Consider the following 14,105-nt stretch of genomic DNA (forward strand, 5'->3'; position numbering starts at 1 on the left):
AAAAACTGAGCTTTGTAAGCTAATCGCCTTAATGCTTTTCAGCATGCAGTCGATTCAGAACTTGGGCCTGGCCATCATTGCCATCGCAGCTGGCATGATCCTGGATTCCCGGGGCTACCTCTTCCTAGAAATCTTCTTCAGTGCTTGTTTGTGCTGTAAGTACAGTCATATCTCGGGTTACAGACGCTTCAGGTTGCGTTTTTTCAGGTTGTGGGCCGCCGAAACCCAGAAGTACTGGAACAGGTTACTTCCGGGTTTCGGCGGTCACACATGCGCAGAAGCGCTAAATCGTGCTTTGCGCATGTGCAGAAGTGCCAAATCGCAACCCGCGTGGGCGCAGACATGGGTTGCGAACGCTGCGGGTTGTGAACGTGCACCCCGCACGGATCACGTTTGCAACCGGAGCGTCTACTGTATGATGACATCTTGTTGGAATAGCTAATAATTCGCATGAAGCTATTGCTCAAAAAGAACGATGCCGAACCATGTGGTGGGTTCTGTGCTAGGCCCACAATGTTCCTCTCTCTTCCTAGACCTGCATAAAGGCCAATGTACCCTAGTTCACAGGGATTCTTGAATTTGAGTGATTTCACGTAGTGATTGGACCTGTGTGCGTGTCATGCCCTGGCTGGACTCGAGAGGGGTGGTGGGAGGCAGCAGCTGGGGAACCCCGAAAGGAAGAAGGCTCAGAGCCGGGGGATGGGTGGTGGGACGATGAGTGGTCAGAGGGAGAAGAGGAAGCAGACTGGGAAGCTGAAGAGTTAACAGAGTTAATGAGCAGGAAGAGTCTGTGGCAGAGTGAAGTCCAGAAGCAGGAGAGGAAGGAAGCCAAGAGGCAGTGATCAGGCAGCCTACTGAAGAATCCAGGGAGTCTCTCCCTCCTGCTGTGATTAGCTCCCCTTCGCCCTGTTTTCCCAGAATGTGCAGAGGTATGAAGAGGGCAGAGCAAATACAGACAAGGCGAAGAAGTCTCGGGTTGCTTGGAATAGGATGTTGGGGAGGAGGGGACTTAGGCAGCAGGGACCTTCAGTCCTCGCAGCTTCCTCATTGGGACAAGGCTTACTGGGGACAGTTGCTGTGCTCGCTAGATCTGAGCTGTTTTGTGTCTTTGACTAGACAGCTAACTTCACTGACACCTTGTGAGTTATTCCTGACCCGTTCCTGACTCCCGCTTTAACAGTGCGGGCTTAACTGGGGAGCTGCTGTAGGTAAAAGCAGGTGAAGGGGAAATGCCTAGCTTTGTGAGTGAAAACCCTGATGTTACTTATTAGTGACTGGGACCAGTGTAAATGCATAAGTGTCTAGTTGGGCTGGCATACTGATCTGAGCCACAAGGGGGTGCTACTGTTCCTCTGGGCTTTGCCGCAGACCTGTTTTGTATTCAATTGCCTTGTTTGCATTTAAATATTTGTATACTGCCCGGACGCTTCTTCCGACCACAGTATTCTGGCTATGTCAGGGAAATTCCGGATGTATGGCAGTCCTACTGTATAGGCAGTTCTCATCAAATTTAAACGGAGGAAACACAAGTCAACATTACAGTATCAAACAATTTAATCTTAAAATAAAGGCAGCAATAAAAAGATAAAATGGAGCAGCAATAAGAAGATAAAATTGAGCAACATTGCAAGTTTAAGAGCCTGAGCCAGCCTCAAATTAATCAGTTAAGAGCTGATGTAAGCAGATAGGTCTTTAGAAATAACCAATGAGGGAGCTATACACACTTCCCACATAATGTTACTTTTTTATTTATTTATGTCCTACCCTTCCTCTCGAAAGAACCCAGGGCAACAGACACAGCAATGTTAAAATATGAAAAAAACAAAACAATACAAAAACTATTCCAAAAAGCAGTTAAAAACACTTTCAACCACTGATCTTGGGCTTGTCAGGAGTCTTTAAGCCATCAAATGCCCAGGTAAACAGGAATGTGTTTAAATTTCTCCTTAAATTCAATAATGAGGGCGACAGATGCTCCTCACCCAGGTGGGAGTTCCACAAACAGTGAACTGCCACTGAAAAGTTATGGTTCGTGGGCTGTTGGGCAGTCCCTAGTGGTGGCACTACCAACAAGTCTCACCTACAAATTGTAGAGTCTGAGATGATAGATGTTAGGGATGATAGATATTTATGGGCTTTATGTGTCAACACGTATATGCTAGACCTAGTAGCTCACTTGCAGTGAGAGCAGTACTTTCAAGACCCACTGCTGTGCCCCACTTGCCAGCCTAGCAGCCACATTCTGCACTAGTTGCAGCCTCTGGATTGCATAATGTTATGGGGCCACCACTAAGAAGGCCTTGTCTCTTGTACCTGCTGGCCTGATAGACGGCTGGTGGGCTGTGAGCAGGGCTTCTCTGTCTCATAAGGGTTCAAGGAGTCCTTCATATAACCTGGCTATTTGTCTTGAGCCTATTTAATCTGCTTTCTTTCTTGATTTTTGCCTTACCGCACTGAAAACTCACTATTGAGACTCGCCTGGTTTGTATACTTGAACTTTATATAACTTCTTTTTTGCTTTTTAGTGGGCCTCATTGCTGTTGTCATGCTGTACTTTGTGAATCTCCTCAGGGGTAAGCCTCTTCATTATATTAGTCTTGCGACTAGTAAATTTCTTTTTTTAAAAAAAAAATAATATATATTTTATTTGTTTACAATCAAACAATTTATATAATAATCTCTTGAGATTCTCTGAGTCTCTTGACTTCCCCCTGTCCCCTACATGGTTCCTTATTACAATGTTTGTAACTACATATTAATCCATTCTCCAAATTTCATTTTTTCAAATCATCCATACATTATAAGTGAGTGTTAGATTCCAAGTAAAGTTTTAATTTGCTTACAGTGGTCTCCTAAGTAAATTATAAATTTTCCCATTCTTTTTCAAAATTCTGGTCTTCTTGATTCCCGAGTCTCCAAGTTAGTTTTGCCGTGTCGGCATAGTCCAACAGCTTGGCTTGTCATTCTTCCCTAGATGGGATTATTTCTTCCTTCCATCTTTGGGCTAATAGCATCCTTGCAGCTGTTGTCGCATAGCAACTCTGTCAGAACCAGCAGAGGTGGAGCAGAGATGGACAAGATGTCAAAAGTCTCCAATTGCTTGGGAAAACCTTGAAGAGGAGGGAACTGTAGGAATAGAATCATAGAATCATAGAGTTGGAAGAGACCACAAGGGCCATCGAGTCCAACCCCCTGCCAAGCAGGAAACACCATCAGAGCACTCCTGACATATGGTTGTCAAGCCTCTGCTTAAAGACCTCCAAAGTAGGAGACTCCACCACACTCCTTGGCAGCAAATTCCACTGTCGAACAGCTCTTACTGTCAGGAAGTTCTTCCTAATGTTTAGGTGGAATCTTCTTTCTTGTAGTTTGGATCCATTGCTCCGTGTCCGCTTCTCTGGAGCAGCAGAAAACAACCTTTCTCCCTCCTCTATGTGACATCCTTTTATATATTTGAACATGGCTATCATATCACCCCCTTAACCTTCTCTTCTCCAGGCTAAACATGCCCAGCTCCCTTAGCCGTTCCTCATAAGGCATCGTTTCCAGGCCTTTGACCATTTTGATTGCCCTCCTCTGGACACGTTCAGAGGACACGTTCAGAGGAAGGCAGGGACCTTCAGTCCTCACAACTGTCTCATTGGGGCAGGATCTTCTGGGAAGTGTTGCTGGGCTCTCTGGGCCTGATCTGTTGTATTTCTTTGACTAAGGAGTTAATTCTCTGACAAGAATTATCTGTGAATTTTTGCTGACCTGCTCCTAACTCCCACCCTGACATGGGGCGGGCCCAAATCTGCCTTTTATTCTTCATTTCTAAAGAGAAGGCAGAGGAATGTTATTTCCTGATCTTGGCACTGAACCCCACAGTACTTGGTATGGGAGCACTTCAGGGGAGAGCTCCTTTTGTCTAGAGCTGCTTCTGTCTTCTTACTTCCTATAACCTTCTAGATTTTTCATGTAGCACACAATACTTACACCAAGTGAACTGTGGTAAATACTTTAACGGCCCTCATGGTGTTGTACCCACAATATACATGGATTGTGACTGTTTGTAAAAACATCCATGCACTCTGTTAAAAGACATGCATATATCTTTTCTGTCGTAGGAGGTGACCTTAACTGGTCTGCAAAGAAAAGGGAAAAACTACAGAAACTAGCTGTGGCTGAGTAAGTATGTCGCTGTGTTTCTAGCCTAGAGTATGCATTGATGTATTACAAAACAATCAAGACTACAGGGGCAGATTGGTTTGGAAAACACAAAACGGTGTAGTGCCAAAGATCTAGGAACGGATATGGTAAACTTGAGTGAATGAGGCGGAAGTATTCTTCAGCAGTGGGGCAACTCTCATTCATGTCTTGTTGGAGATAGCTTAAAGCAGGCCATTAAAAAATCAGTGTTGCGGTTCACTTTTATATGGCGCAATGTGTTTTGCCAACAAATTTAACTTCTGTGTTTGAAAGGCGCATAGGGTAAAATAGTAATTGTTGCAGCGTGTTAAAAGTTGCCTGGTGTGTGATGTTTAAATATAGTCTCGAAGCAAGCAGTTTATGCGGCTTAAAAATGAGATTTTTTAAAAAAACACTTGTATAGCATTTTCATGGTGCTGCAAAAAAAAAGGACATATTTGTCTCTTGAAACGTTAGCAAGTGCTCGCCGGGCTTTGGGAAGGTGGATGGAGGGCTCTGGGATAAGCAGCCCTCCACCTTGCCTGGGGGCTGGTTCTGGGGGTTCCTCCTGGCTTAACACATTTTTGCGTATATGCCTAGACCCCCAGAACGCAACCCGAGTTACCTGTATGTTGCTGTGATCAGACTGCTACTTGCTACAGAGCAAAATTCCCAGTGTATACCATGCGGAGATTGCTTTGTATGTAAGATGTAAGCTGGAAACTCACTCTCTCTCAAACGACAAATGCAGTGAGGGCCCTTCCTTCCTGGCTAGAAAAACTGAGCTTTCATTAGCCAAATTTCCAGAGTAGTTTCGGAAAATATTTCCATTACTTACGTTAACAAAAGTTATTCAGTATTTTGATATATATTCATAGTCAAGTTGATATTGTTCTAAATAAAAAATTACAAAGGAAGCATCTGTAAATCAACCATTAATAAATCATTTATTACTGAATCAAGTAAAAAGCAAATAATTTTAAATGAAATTGAACAAGGGATATGATTGAGTGTTACCTTAACTTGACAGGGATTGGCCACCAATCCAGTAGGCTTTGGTTCTCTTTTCAGTCACCTGATAGGTGGTTCCCTTGTCAGTGCACAATTAGGAATACACCTTAAGGTTCCTGACTGTTCACTGGCGGTATTACTTGCCCTTCACATGACATCACAGGTAGTGTGTATGTTTGGAGAGAAACTGGAACCCAAATTTGGAACCCTTGAAGGTTGGATGTTCCCCACCCCTGTTCTAGATGAGAAGTTCATTTGGGATACTGGATTCTTGGGCCTCACTGCCATTCCAACTAAACTGTGACAACAGTACATAAAACATTTGACACTCTGTAAGAGAAGCCCTGTGAATGCTAAGCTCTTGGGGAAGTGTGTTGGTAACTGAATGACAGCTGGGAATTTCTGAAGAAGCCCAGGGTTCCTCAGAACAGAATTTGAAATTAAAAGAAATTAAACTCTACATAGAGGTCACTCTAGATGTGCCAGAATTGCCATATGAAAATCATTTCCTTGTAGGAAAATAGCCTGGCGATAACCTTGAGAAGAAAGCAGATGATGCTGAAATGCCGTGATGCACATGGTTATAATTCTCAGTGTTTATCCTCCCATTAATAGCTATAGGTGAAATGTGTAGGAGCACTAAACTGAGATAACATAACTTCACATAAAGAAGGAGGAGTCCTGTGTTTGTTCAAATATATTCCCCTGGAAGGTGCTTTACAAAGCAAAGATGCTGGTGAAATCAGCAGGTCATTGCAAATATTTCCTTTGAGGGGGAGGCCAGTTTGCTTTCGTGAAAATATCTAGATGCAGGTCTTTCAACATGAAGGGACCAGTGTGATTATTGGCAGAGTGTTGGGCTGTGGAAAACTAGGGTTTAAATTGCTAGTCAGCCACTGACCTCACAGGGTAATGTTGGGCTTTCCTCTCAGTCTATCATATTTCACAAGGTGGTTGTGAACTTACAAGTAGGGGGAAGAGGGAAGGAGCAACTTATATGCCTCCATGAACTTCCTGGGTGAAAGTTGGGATATAATCATAGTACCGTCATACTTCATGTTGCGTTCCGCTCTTGTTATGGACTTTCAGCTTACAAATCCGGAAATGTTTACTTCTGGGTTTGCCACCCGTGCATGCGCAGAAGCGATCTTCATGCACTCACAGAAGCACTCGATCGTGCCGTGCACATGCACAGAAGAGGCACTCTAGTTGCGGACTTTTCGGGGTGTGAATGGCACCCCGAAACGAATGACCATATATACTTGAGTATAAGCCAACCCGAATATAAGCTGAGGCATTAATTTTAGGACAAAAAACTGGGAAACGTATTGACTTGAGTATAAGCCGGTTCACCACACCACAAACCTGGTGGCAGAAGAGGAGGAAGAACAAGCAGCTCAAAAGGGCTCCTTTCGGGCTGCTCGTTCCTCCTCTGCTGCCTCTGCCGCTCGCAAGAGCAGGCTTAGGAGCCCAGTTGGGAGAGGCATGATGCAACATCGCCTCTCCCAACTGCAGTTCCTTTGTCGCCACTCGTCCTTCCGCCGCCACCCGCCGCACTCGAGTATAAGCAGAGGGAGGCTTTTTCAGCATAAAAAATATGCTGAAAAACTCGGCTTATACTCGAGTATATACGGTAAGTCCACAACTAGAGGTACCACTGTAAATAAAGCATTTGCCATATACAAGAGCTGCTTCTGGTGTCCTCAGAATCTCAAAAATACTTGCAATTTGTCTGCTGGACAAGATTTGAAATGTGTGGGAAAGACACTCTTACACTTGGCACTTTCAAATGATGGGAACATTGTCTTTTATTTTTGTACAAGTCTATTCAACATTGCAAGCAGAACCTCAAAATTCATGCCGACCATTTCCTCAGCTGTTGAAAGCTAGCTTTTCTTAAATGTTTCCCTATTGAAGACTGTGCCTTTTTGTTTTCATATTTCTTGTGAATATTTTGAAAATGGTTAGGGGTGCTAAAAATGTGTTCTGTATATTTCCAGCCCCAGCCAGCCTAATGAATTAGCCGCAGCAGAGGTTCTGCAGAGAGAAGCTGCAGCCTCATTTAGCACTTTCAAAGGAGTAAATGCAAAAAAGTATTAAAGTCTGTAATAATGTGTCACCCCACCACCGCTTTCTATACTGGAATAGCTTTACTGTTTTACATGCTTTTTTAACTGTATGCTTTAATTGCCACCTGCCATGGGAGCTTATGGCGAAGGGCAGGCAATAAATTGGATGTATAAAGTTAAATGCACCAACTGCACCTCTTGCACCAACTCCCATTGAAATGAATGGTTGGCGTATGAGAGCACACAGTTCTCCCTTCATGCTTCCCATTTATTTAAGTGAAACATGTTTCCAACTGCATTGTTCCCTTAAGCCAGAGTGGACATCTCAACATGAAAACAGTTGCTTACTTGTATCTGAAGCTTTGTCTGGGAAGAACCAGCTCCTTTGTGATGGATTCTTAGCCCCTTCTCAGTTGATATCTAAAAGCTCAGTATAGCGCCGTGACACTTCTGACAAGCGACAAAGAGCCTGTAAGCAAACTGTTACAATAACCTTTTGCTAAACTATTTCTTGCAGAAAAGAAATCTGAATAGGAAATACCTACCGGAAGTGGGGAGCGCTTGATCAGCAGCTTGGCCAGTCGAAGAGTGGTTTATTGTGTGTGTGTGGCGAAACTTTGATGCCTAGCGCTTGGACAAAGTAGTTGGAAAACTTAACTAACTTGCATAGAACTTTTTCGAGACCTGGACTTGTGTAAATTGTCAAACTTGCTTCTTTGTCAAAGCACTTTGACCGCAGTTGGAGCAAAAACTCGTGTATTTGGTGTATCTACACATCGCTGAAGAGACGGTTGCTGTTGAACTGAAGTCGTCTTCCAACTTGTTGGAGCAGATCTTTTGGTTTATGGGCTGCAGTTTTTAATCTTTCTATTGTGGAACGACGATGGTTTGCCTACTAATAATGGCACCTTGTTACTCCATTACTGTAACTTGTGTTCTGAAGGGGTGATTGCCTTACTAAATGTGGTATTAATCTGCAGTTTCTTATTTGAAATTCTGGTTTCATAATAAAAAAAACAAACATGGTAATGACTTGCAAGGATCATGAAATCTTGGTGTGGTGGTAGACTGATTTGGATAAGTTCTGCAAAAGCAAATACAATGTCATTTGAGAGAAACAAATCTGGATGGATTTTCTATCAGGCTGCTAGGCAGGCTGTCTTGGTTGGGGGCATTTGTCTCTGCTTTTGTACTGGAATTGTATTTGTTTTAAAGCATTTTTGTTGTTAAAGGCAAAGCTTAAAACTCGACCGACTGTGTCAAAACTTGCACTTTGCACTCAATTTTTCGACCTTTATAAATAAATAAATGAAGATAGTGTCTGTCTTTACTGCCTGTCAAATTTGTATGACTTACTCTGCCTCCATTTATCTGGCAGCTGCACTTAACTGTAACCCTGATCTAGGTGTAACGTGCAACGAAACTTCTGGGCACATTTGTGTTAATAGCAGTTCCCTTTTTTTTACAGAGCAAAAAGACGGGAAAAAATCAGACGTCAGAATGAAGATGACTTAGCCAAATTGCAACCAAAGAATGACTTTAGTTTGAGGAATAGGTATCTCTCCAGATTAGGTGCTCAGGTACTGATAACCAAAATATTTCTTTTTAAAAGATTGCAATATGTAATGCTCTAGATAAGGATATCTTGCCAAACCACCTTTTGCACTAAATACTAGCCCAATAGAGCAAGTCAGCAAAATGTTTAGTTGGTGGCAAAGCATATTATTTGCTTTCAGAAAATCTCAGTTAAATGGTAGCTAGGGCCACGTAAAAACTTTTGGTGACACATTGGATTTGGCTTGTCAAAGCAGTCTGTACAGATCAACTTTGTATGCTCAGCATAATGAAGTACAGTCGTACCTCGGCTCCCGAACGCCTTGGCAGTCGAACGTTTCAGCTCCTGAACAATCGAAAACTAGAAGTGAGTGTTCCAGTTTTCGAATGTTCTTTCGGATGCTGAATGTCTGACGGGGCTTCCGATTGGCTGCAGGAGCTTCCTGCAGCCAATCAGAAGCCGCACTTTGGAAACTGAACATTTCAGAAATGGAACGGACTTCCGGAACTGATTCTGTTTGACTTCTGAGGTACGGCTGTATGAGCACCCATCCAAAGTAAAAGAATTTTCTCAGGTTCACAGCCTTTTATGAGAAATGGTCACGAACCGTGGCAATATCACATGTAGCTGATGGGCTCTTTATAGGACAGAGACAAGGTGTGCTTGATTCTCTTGCCAAACTTCACTGTAGTAGCAAAGGACAAAACCAAACGTGAGATAAGTAAAGAGCTGTGAATAGACTCCACTGAAAAGCGTCACCTTTAAAGGGGTTTGAAAGATGCAGCTGTGGCGAATATGCCTTCCCACTGTACATGCCCATGGTGGGTTTGCGCTGCGCTTGCCAGGGGGTGAATATGCATGTGTGAACCTGCCCTTCCTTGCTTAAAAAATAGCCGATAAGCTGGAAATACTTGCTGATGAGATGCCTTACTCTTTCTTGCTTTTGCAGCTGCCAGACACCTATGTTTGCCACTTAGCTGCACTGGCACACAGAAGTGTGTTGAAATAGCAGAATTGTGTTCAAGATGTGGAAATGGCAGTGTGAAATTTTGTGCAACGCAGGACCCCCCCTACTCTTCTGTGGAAGAGAGCGGCAATATACAGAATGGAAAGCGGTCAATATTAGATCTTGTGCCAACAAGCATTTAGCTGACCTCTTGGAAGATTTTCAAGATGCTACATAGAATTCTATGCCAAAGTGGGTGGGATGGAACTACTTTTTAAAAAGTTTCCATGGATTTACAGCTGTTTGCAGTCACCTGCTTTACTTAGAACTCATATCTGCTTACTGTTTTCCTGCACTTCGAATAGAATTTCATAAACAATATGAATTTGAGGCAAAAAACAAAACAAAATACCTGTTCAGTATAACCACACTCTGAACTCTCATATCTTTTATTTACATTCTAGGTTTCTTTTGCTCTTAAGAAGGAAGCAGTGGAGCCTTAATTCACTAGACTATTTATTTCTGTGAAATTTTTAGCTTTTTATTAGAAACCGTTTAAACACACTACTACCTTAAAAGTGACTTCTTGAAAATGTAGGAATTTTCATATTTTGTGTTGATGAAAAGCAGAAGCATGACATTTCCTATGGAAATAGCTTAAAATGTATTTCTTCTTCTTTATTAAGGTAATGGTAGCAATAAAATGGTAAAACTTGCTGTTTCAGTTTGCTGCAATAAGAAAAGCCATTTCTTGTGGCTATAAATGAAATGGATTAAAATTCCAGGAGGAGACAGGCCTCAGGGTCATCGTCAGGCTTCTATCGCTGCAGAAATGTTTTAATATGAAGCAGTTAATAGTTAAATATTGCATTACTAGCAATGCAGTCATCAATTGGTTAACACTAGATGTTACTGGCGGTTATATAAGCTGGTGCACCTTTCAACTTGAATGTTGATCCCAAGATAGTACAGTGGTATCTTGGTACTCAAACGGCTTAGCTCCTGAACAAATCACCTCCCGAACGCCGAAAACCTGGAAGTGAGCGTTCCAGTTTGCAAATGTTTTTCAGAAGCTGAATGTTCAACATGGCTTCCGCAGCTTCCAGTTGAGTGCAGGAAGCTCCTGCAGCCAATCGGAAGCTGCGCCTTGGTTTTCAAATGGTTTCAGGAGTCAAACAGACTCCTGGAACGAACTAAGTTCAAGAACCAAGGTACCACTGTACACAAATGTATTGTGTGGAATCTTTTAGGCTACAATCCTTTACATACTTAACTGGGATCATATCCCATTGAATCTAGTAGAAATTCCTTTAGGTTGGCATGCGTACAATTGTACTGCTCATTTTCCATTATCTGAGTAGTTTAATGTTGCCTAAGCTATAACAAAGGGGCTGGCAGGTGGTGCTGTGCTAAACCACTGAGCCTAGGGCTTGCCGATCAGAAGGTTGGCAGTTTGAATCCCCGCGAGGGGTGAGCTCCCATTGCTCGGTCCCAGCTCCTTCCAACCTAGCAGTTCGAAAGCACATCAAAGTGCAAGTAGATAAATAGGTACCACTCCGGCGGGAAGGTAAATGACGTTTCCATGCGCTGCTCTGGTTTCACTAGAAGTGGCTTAGTCATGCTGGCCACATGACCCAGAAAAACTGTCTGCTACAAACGTTAGCTCCCTCAGCCAGTAAAGCGAGATGAGCACCACAACCCCAGAGTCGTTTGCGACTGGACTTAACTGTCAGGGGTCCTTTACCTTTAAGCTATAACAAGCAGTATCTACACAGTCTTGGAAACTCTGCTGAAGGCTCTGGAACACAGTTCTCTTTACTCAAGCACAAGACTTGTTTTTAGAACACACCATACCTGAACACTGATGACCTAAAAAAAAGTCATATACTCCCAAGTCAATTGGATGCATTTCTTTTACTACTTATTTCATGAGAAATAATAATAATAAAATATTTTAGAGGAAAATGTAAATTCTAAATGGATGGCTTATTTGTAATTGTAATTATTCCCCCTTCTTGCTAATAAAGCCAAATAAGCACACTAGTATGCCGCCTTTTAATATTTGTTTTCACTTATTTTATAGCAAACATACTCAGGTGGATGGGAAGTTAAGTGTTGCAAGCCAGCATATTATGTTGAGCTCTTTATGTATTATTTGAAGTATTAACAAGTTAGGGCTACTTTTATATCTGGAGAAACACTGCTGGTGGGAAATAATATGATAAAGCTATTCTTTTATGCAGATAGAGATTTTAATTCTGCCTTTTGCCCTGATATATTAATACTCTTAGCTGTGCACTGCAACTTCCCTTCTTTCCTCTTCCCATGCCCCCACCCCGCTCACTAAGAGGGGATTCCCACCATTTTCTGAGGCAGATTTAGGGGTTGCGCTGGGAAAAAATGTCATTCTAGTGGCACAACTACTTCGTTGGATACTGCCCTACTCATGAAGTTTCTCTGGTGTAAATACCTACTTCCATTGGCTAAAGAGCCAGTGTGCTGTAGTGGTTAAGAGCAATAGACTCATAATCTGGTGAACCGGGTTCGTGTCTCCGCTCCTCCACATGCAGCTGCTGGGTGACCTTGGGCTAGTCACACTTCTCTGAAGCCTCTCAGTCCCACTTACCTCACAGAGTGTTTGTTGTGGGGGGGGGGGAGGAAGGGAAAGGAGAAAGAGAGCTGCTTTGAGACTCCTTTAGGGTAGTGATAAAACAGGATATCAAATCCAAACTCCTACTACTACTACTACTACTACTACTACTACTACTCCTCCTCTTCTTCTTCTTCTTCTTCTTCTTCTTCTTCTTCTTCTTCTTCTTCTTCTTCTTCAGATTAAGCTTGATGCTACGTAAAATGACCTGGTTTTCATGAAATTGCATATAAGCAAATGGGCCAAATGCCATCCTTTACAACCTCCCTACTTGTTGATTTTCAGTTTCAAACCTTCCATTAGGTTTTGAGTTCAGAATTACTTTTTGAAGCAGGGGTGGCCAATGTTTTTGGGACCAAGGGCCTGATCTATGGTCAACTCTCTGGGGGTAAAATGGTTCTGTCCAATACCTTTTCTTCCAGGTCAAATTTTGGTGTTATTGGCCACAACGTTCAGAGAACTACTGCCAGTATCTTGAATAGCTGTCCTCAATGGTAGCCAGCGACAGCCTCTTCCTCCAGAAATTTATGCAATTCCCTTTTAAAGCTACCCAGTTTGGTGGCAGCCACTACAGAGAATTGGTTGCTTGTTATGAAAACACAGCCAGGCTGTTAAAAATGCAGTGTGCAACGTTTTAAACAAAAAGCATAATGATTTCCATAGTTTTATGCTGCGTGAGGCAGATTCCTTTTGCCCATTCAACTTCCCTGGATGTCCTTAGGTTCTAGAACTTGGCTTCATGAAAATATGTGGGTCGTTGGTCCCTTTATGAATGCAGGCTCACTTACAGTATATTATTCTGGAGGTGATGGCTGCAGGGGAGGTGTGTGTTTCTCTCTGTGTGTGTGTGTGTTCTGGCTTGATGGCTTTTGGTTTTGGGACAGCAGTCACCCAGCTCCTCCAAGTGCCGATAAATTTTCTGCTGTTTAGAAACTTGCGCCATTGTGAAGCTGGTTATTAAGGCTTTTTCTACTGAGTGCTGCCAGAAGCAAATGGGGAAACATTATACTCAAAACAAATTACTCTGTATGAATTTTATGGTTCCATTATGTCTCAATGAACAAGTTATGTTTGATGGCTGGCTTGAATTGAAAGGTAATTATCTGAAATGGCTGTTCCGTTGAACTATGGTGCTCTTTGTTTCCCCAGCAAAGCAGCTTTGCAGTCTAGGGCAGGGGCAGGGAGGGAGCCCGTTTGGATTGGACCCAAAGATCCGTCCAGCATTGACTTCCAAAACTAGATGCTTCTGGAAAGCTAACAAACAGGGTGGGATGGCAGCAGCCCACTGCTTTTTTGTCTTCTAGCACCTGTATTCAGAAGTACTTATTTGTGGTTGCTGAGTTTTTAAATGATAACATATGGGCCTTCCAACTGGGGAACTTTGAGCTTCTGACCACAGAGTCAGGTATTGTCACAGCCTCCTGAGCTTAGGCAGAATTTGCTGAGACTCTTAGTGGAGGAGGTTTTTTTCTTCATAATTTATCTTTTTACCCCCATATTCCTCTCAAAAGTATTTTCACCCATTTCCTGTAACTTCTCTGATCCTTTCACACGCAACTTGTACCTTATCCCTCCACCCAAAATGCCATTTTCTTTAACCTTTCCACATTCACTTCTTCTGAGAGCTTTCCTCTCATATCTACTTCCTTGCTATTGTTAGATTAATAATATTAAACCTTTTGTCTCACTTTCGGATTCCCTTCAACA

General features: G+C 42.7%; 1 protein-coding gene across 6 annotated transcripts in view; it reads left to right on the forward strand.

The window, feature by feature from the left end:
- MFSD1 (major facilitator superfamily domain containing 1) overlaps nt 1-14,105 on the forward strand; it is a 44,187-nt gene that overhangs the window by 13,163 nt on the left and 16,919 nt on the right. For 3 of the 6 annotated variants that reach the window (XM_083504235.1, XM_083504238.1, XM_083504237.1), the window contains exons 13-16: nt 43-155; nt 2,526-2,573; nt 4,107-4,167; nt 8,716-8,827. In XM_083504235.1, the coding sequence (XP_083360361.1) occupies nt 43-155; nt 2,526-2,573; nt 4,107-4,167; nt 8,716-8,827 (334 nt within the window). Of the gene's footprint in view, nt 1-42; nt 156-2,525; nt 2,574-4,106; nt 6,504-6,693; nt 8,574-8,715; nt 8,828-9,751; nt 11,789-14,105 lie in introns of those variants that run through there. The other 3 variants (XM_083504236.1, XR_014526407.1, XM_083504239.1) reach the window with 3 other exon arrangements.

Source organism: Podarcis liolepis (assembly GCF_965112155.1).
Source record: "Podarcis liolepis genome assembly, chromosome: 5".
Lineage (NCBI taxonomy): Eukaryota > Metazoa > Chordata > Lepidosauria > Squamata > Lacertidae > Podarcis > Podarcis liolepis.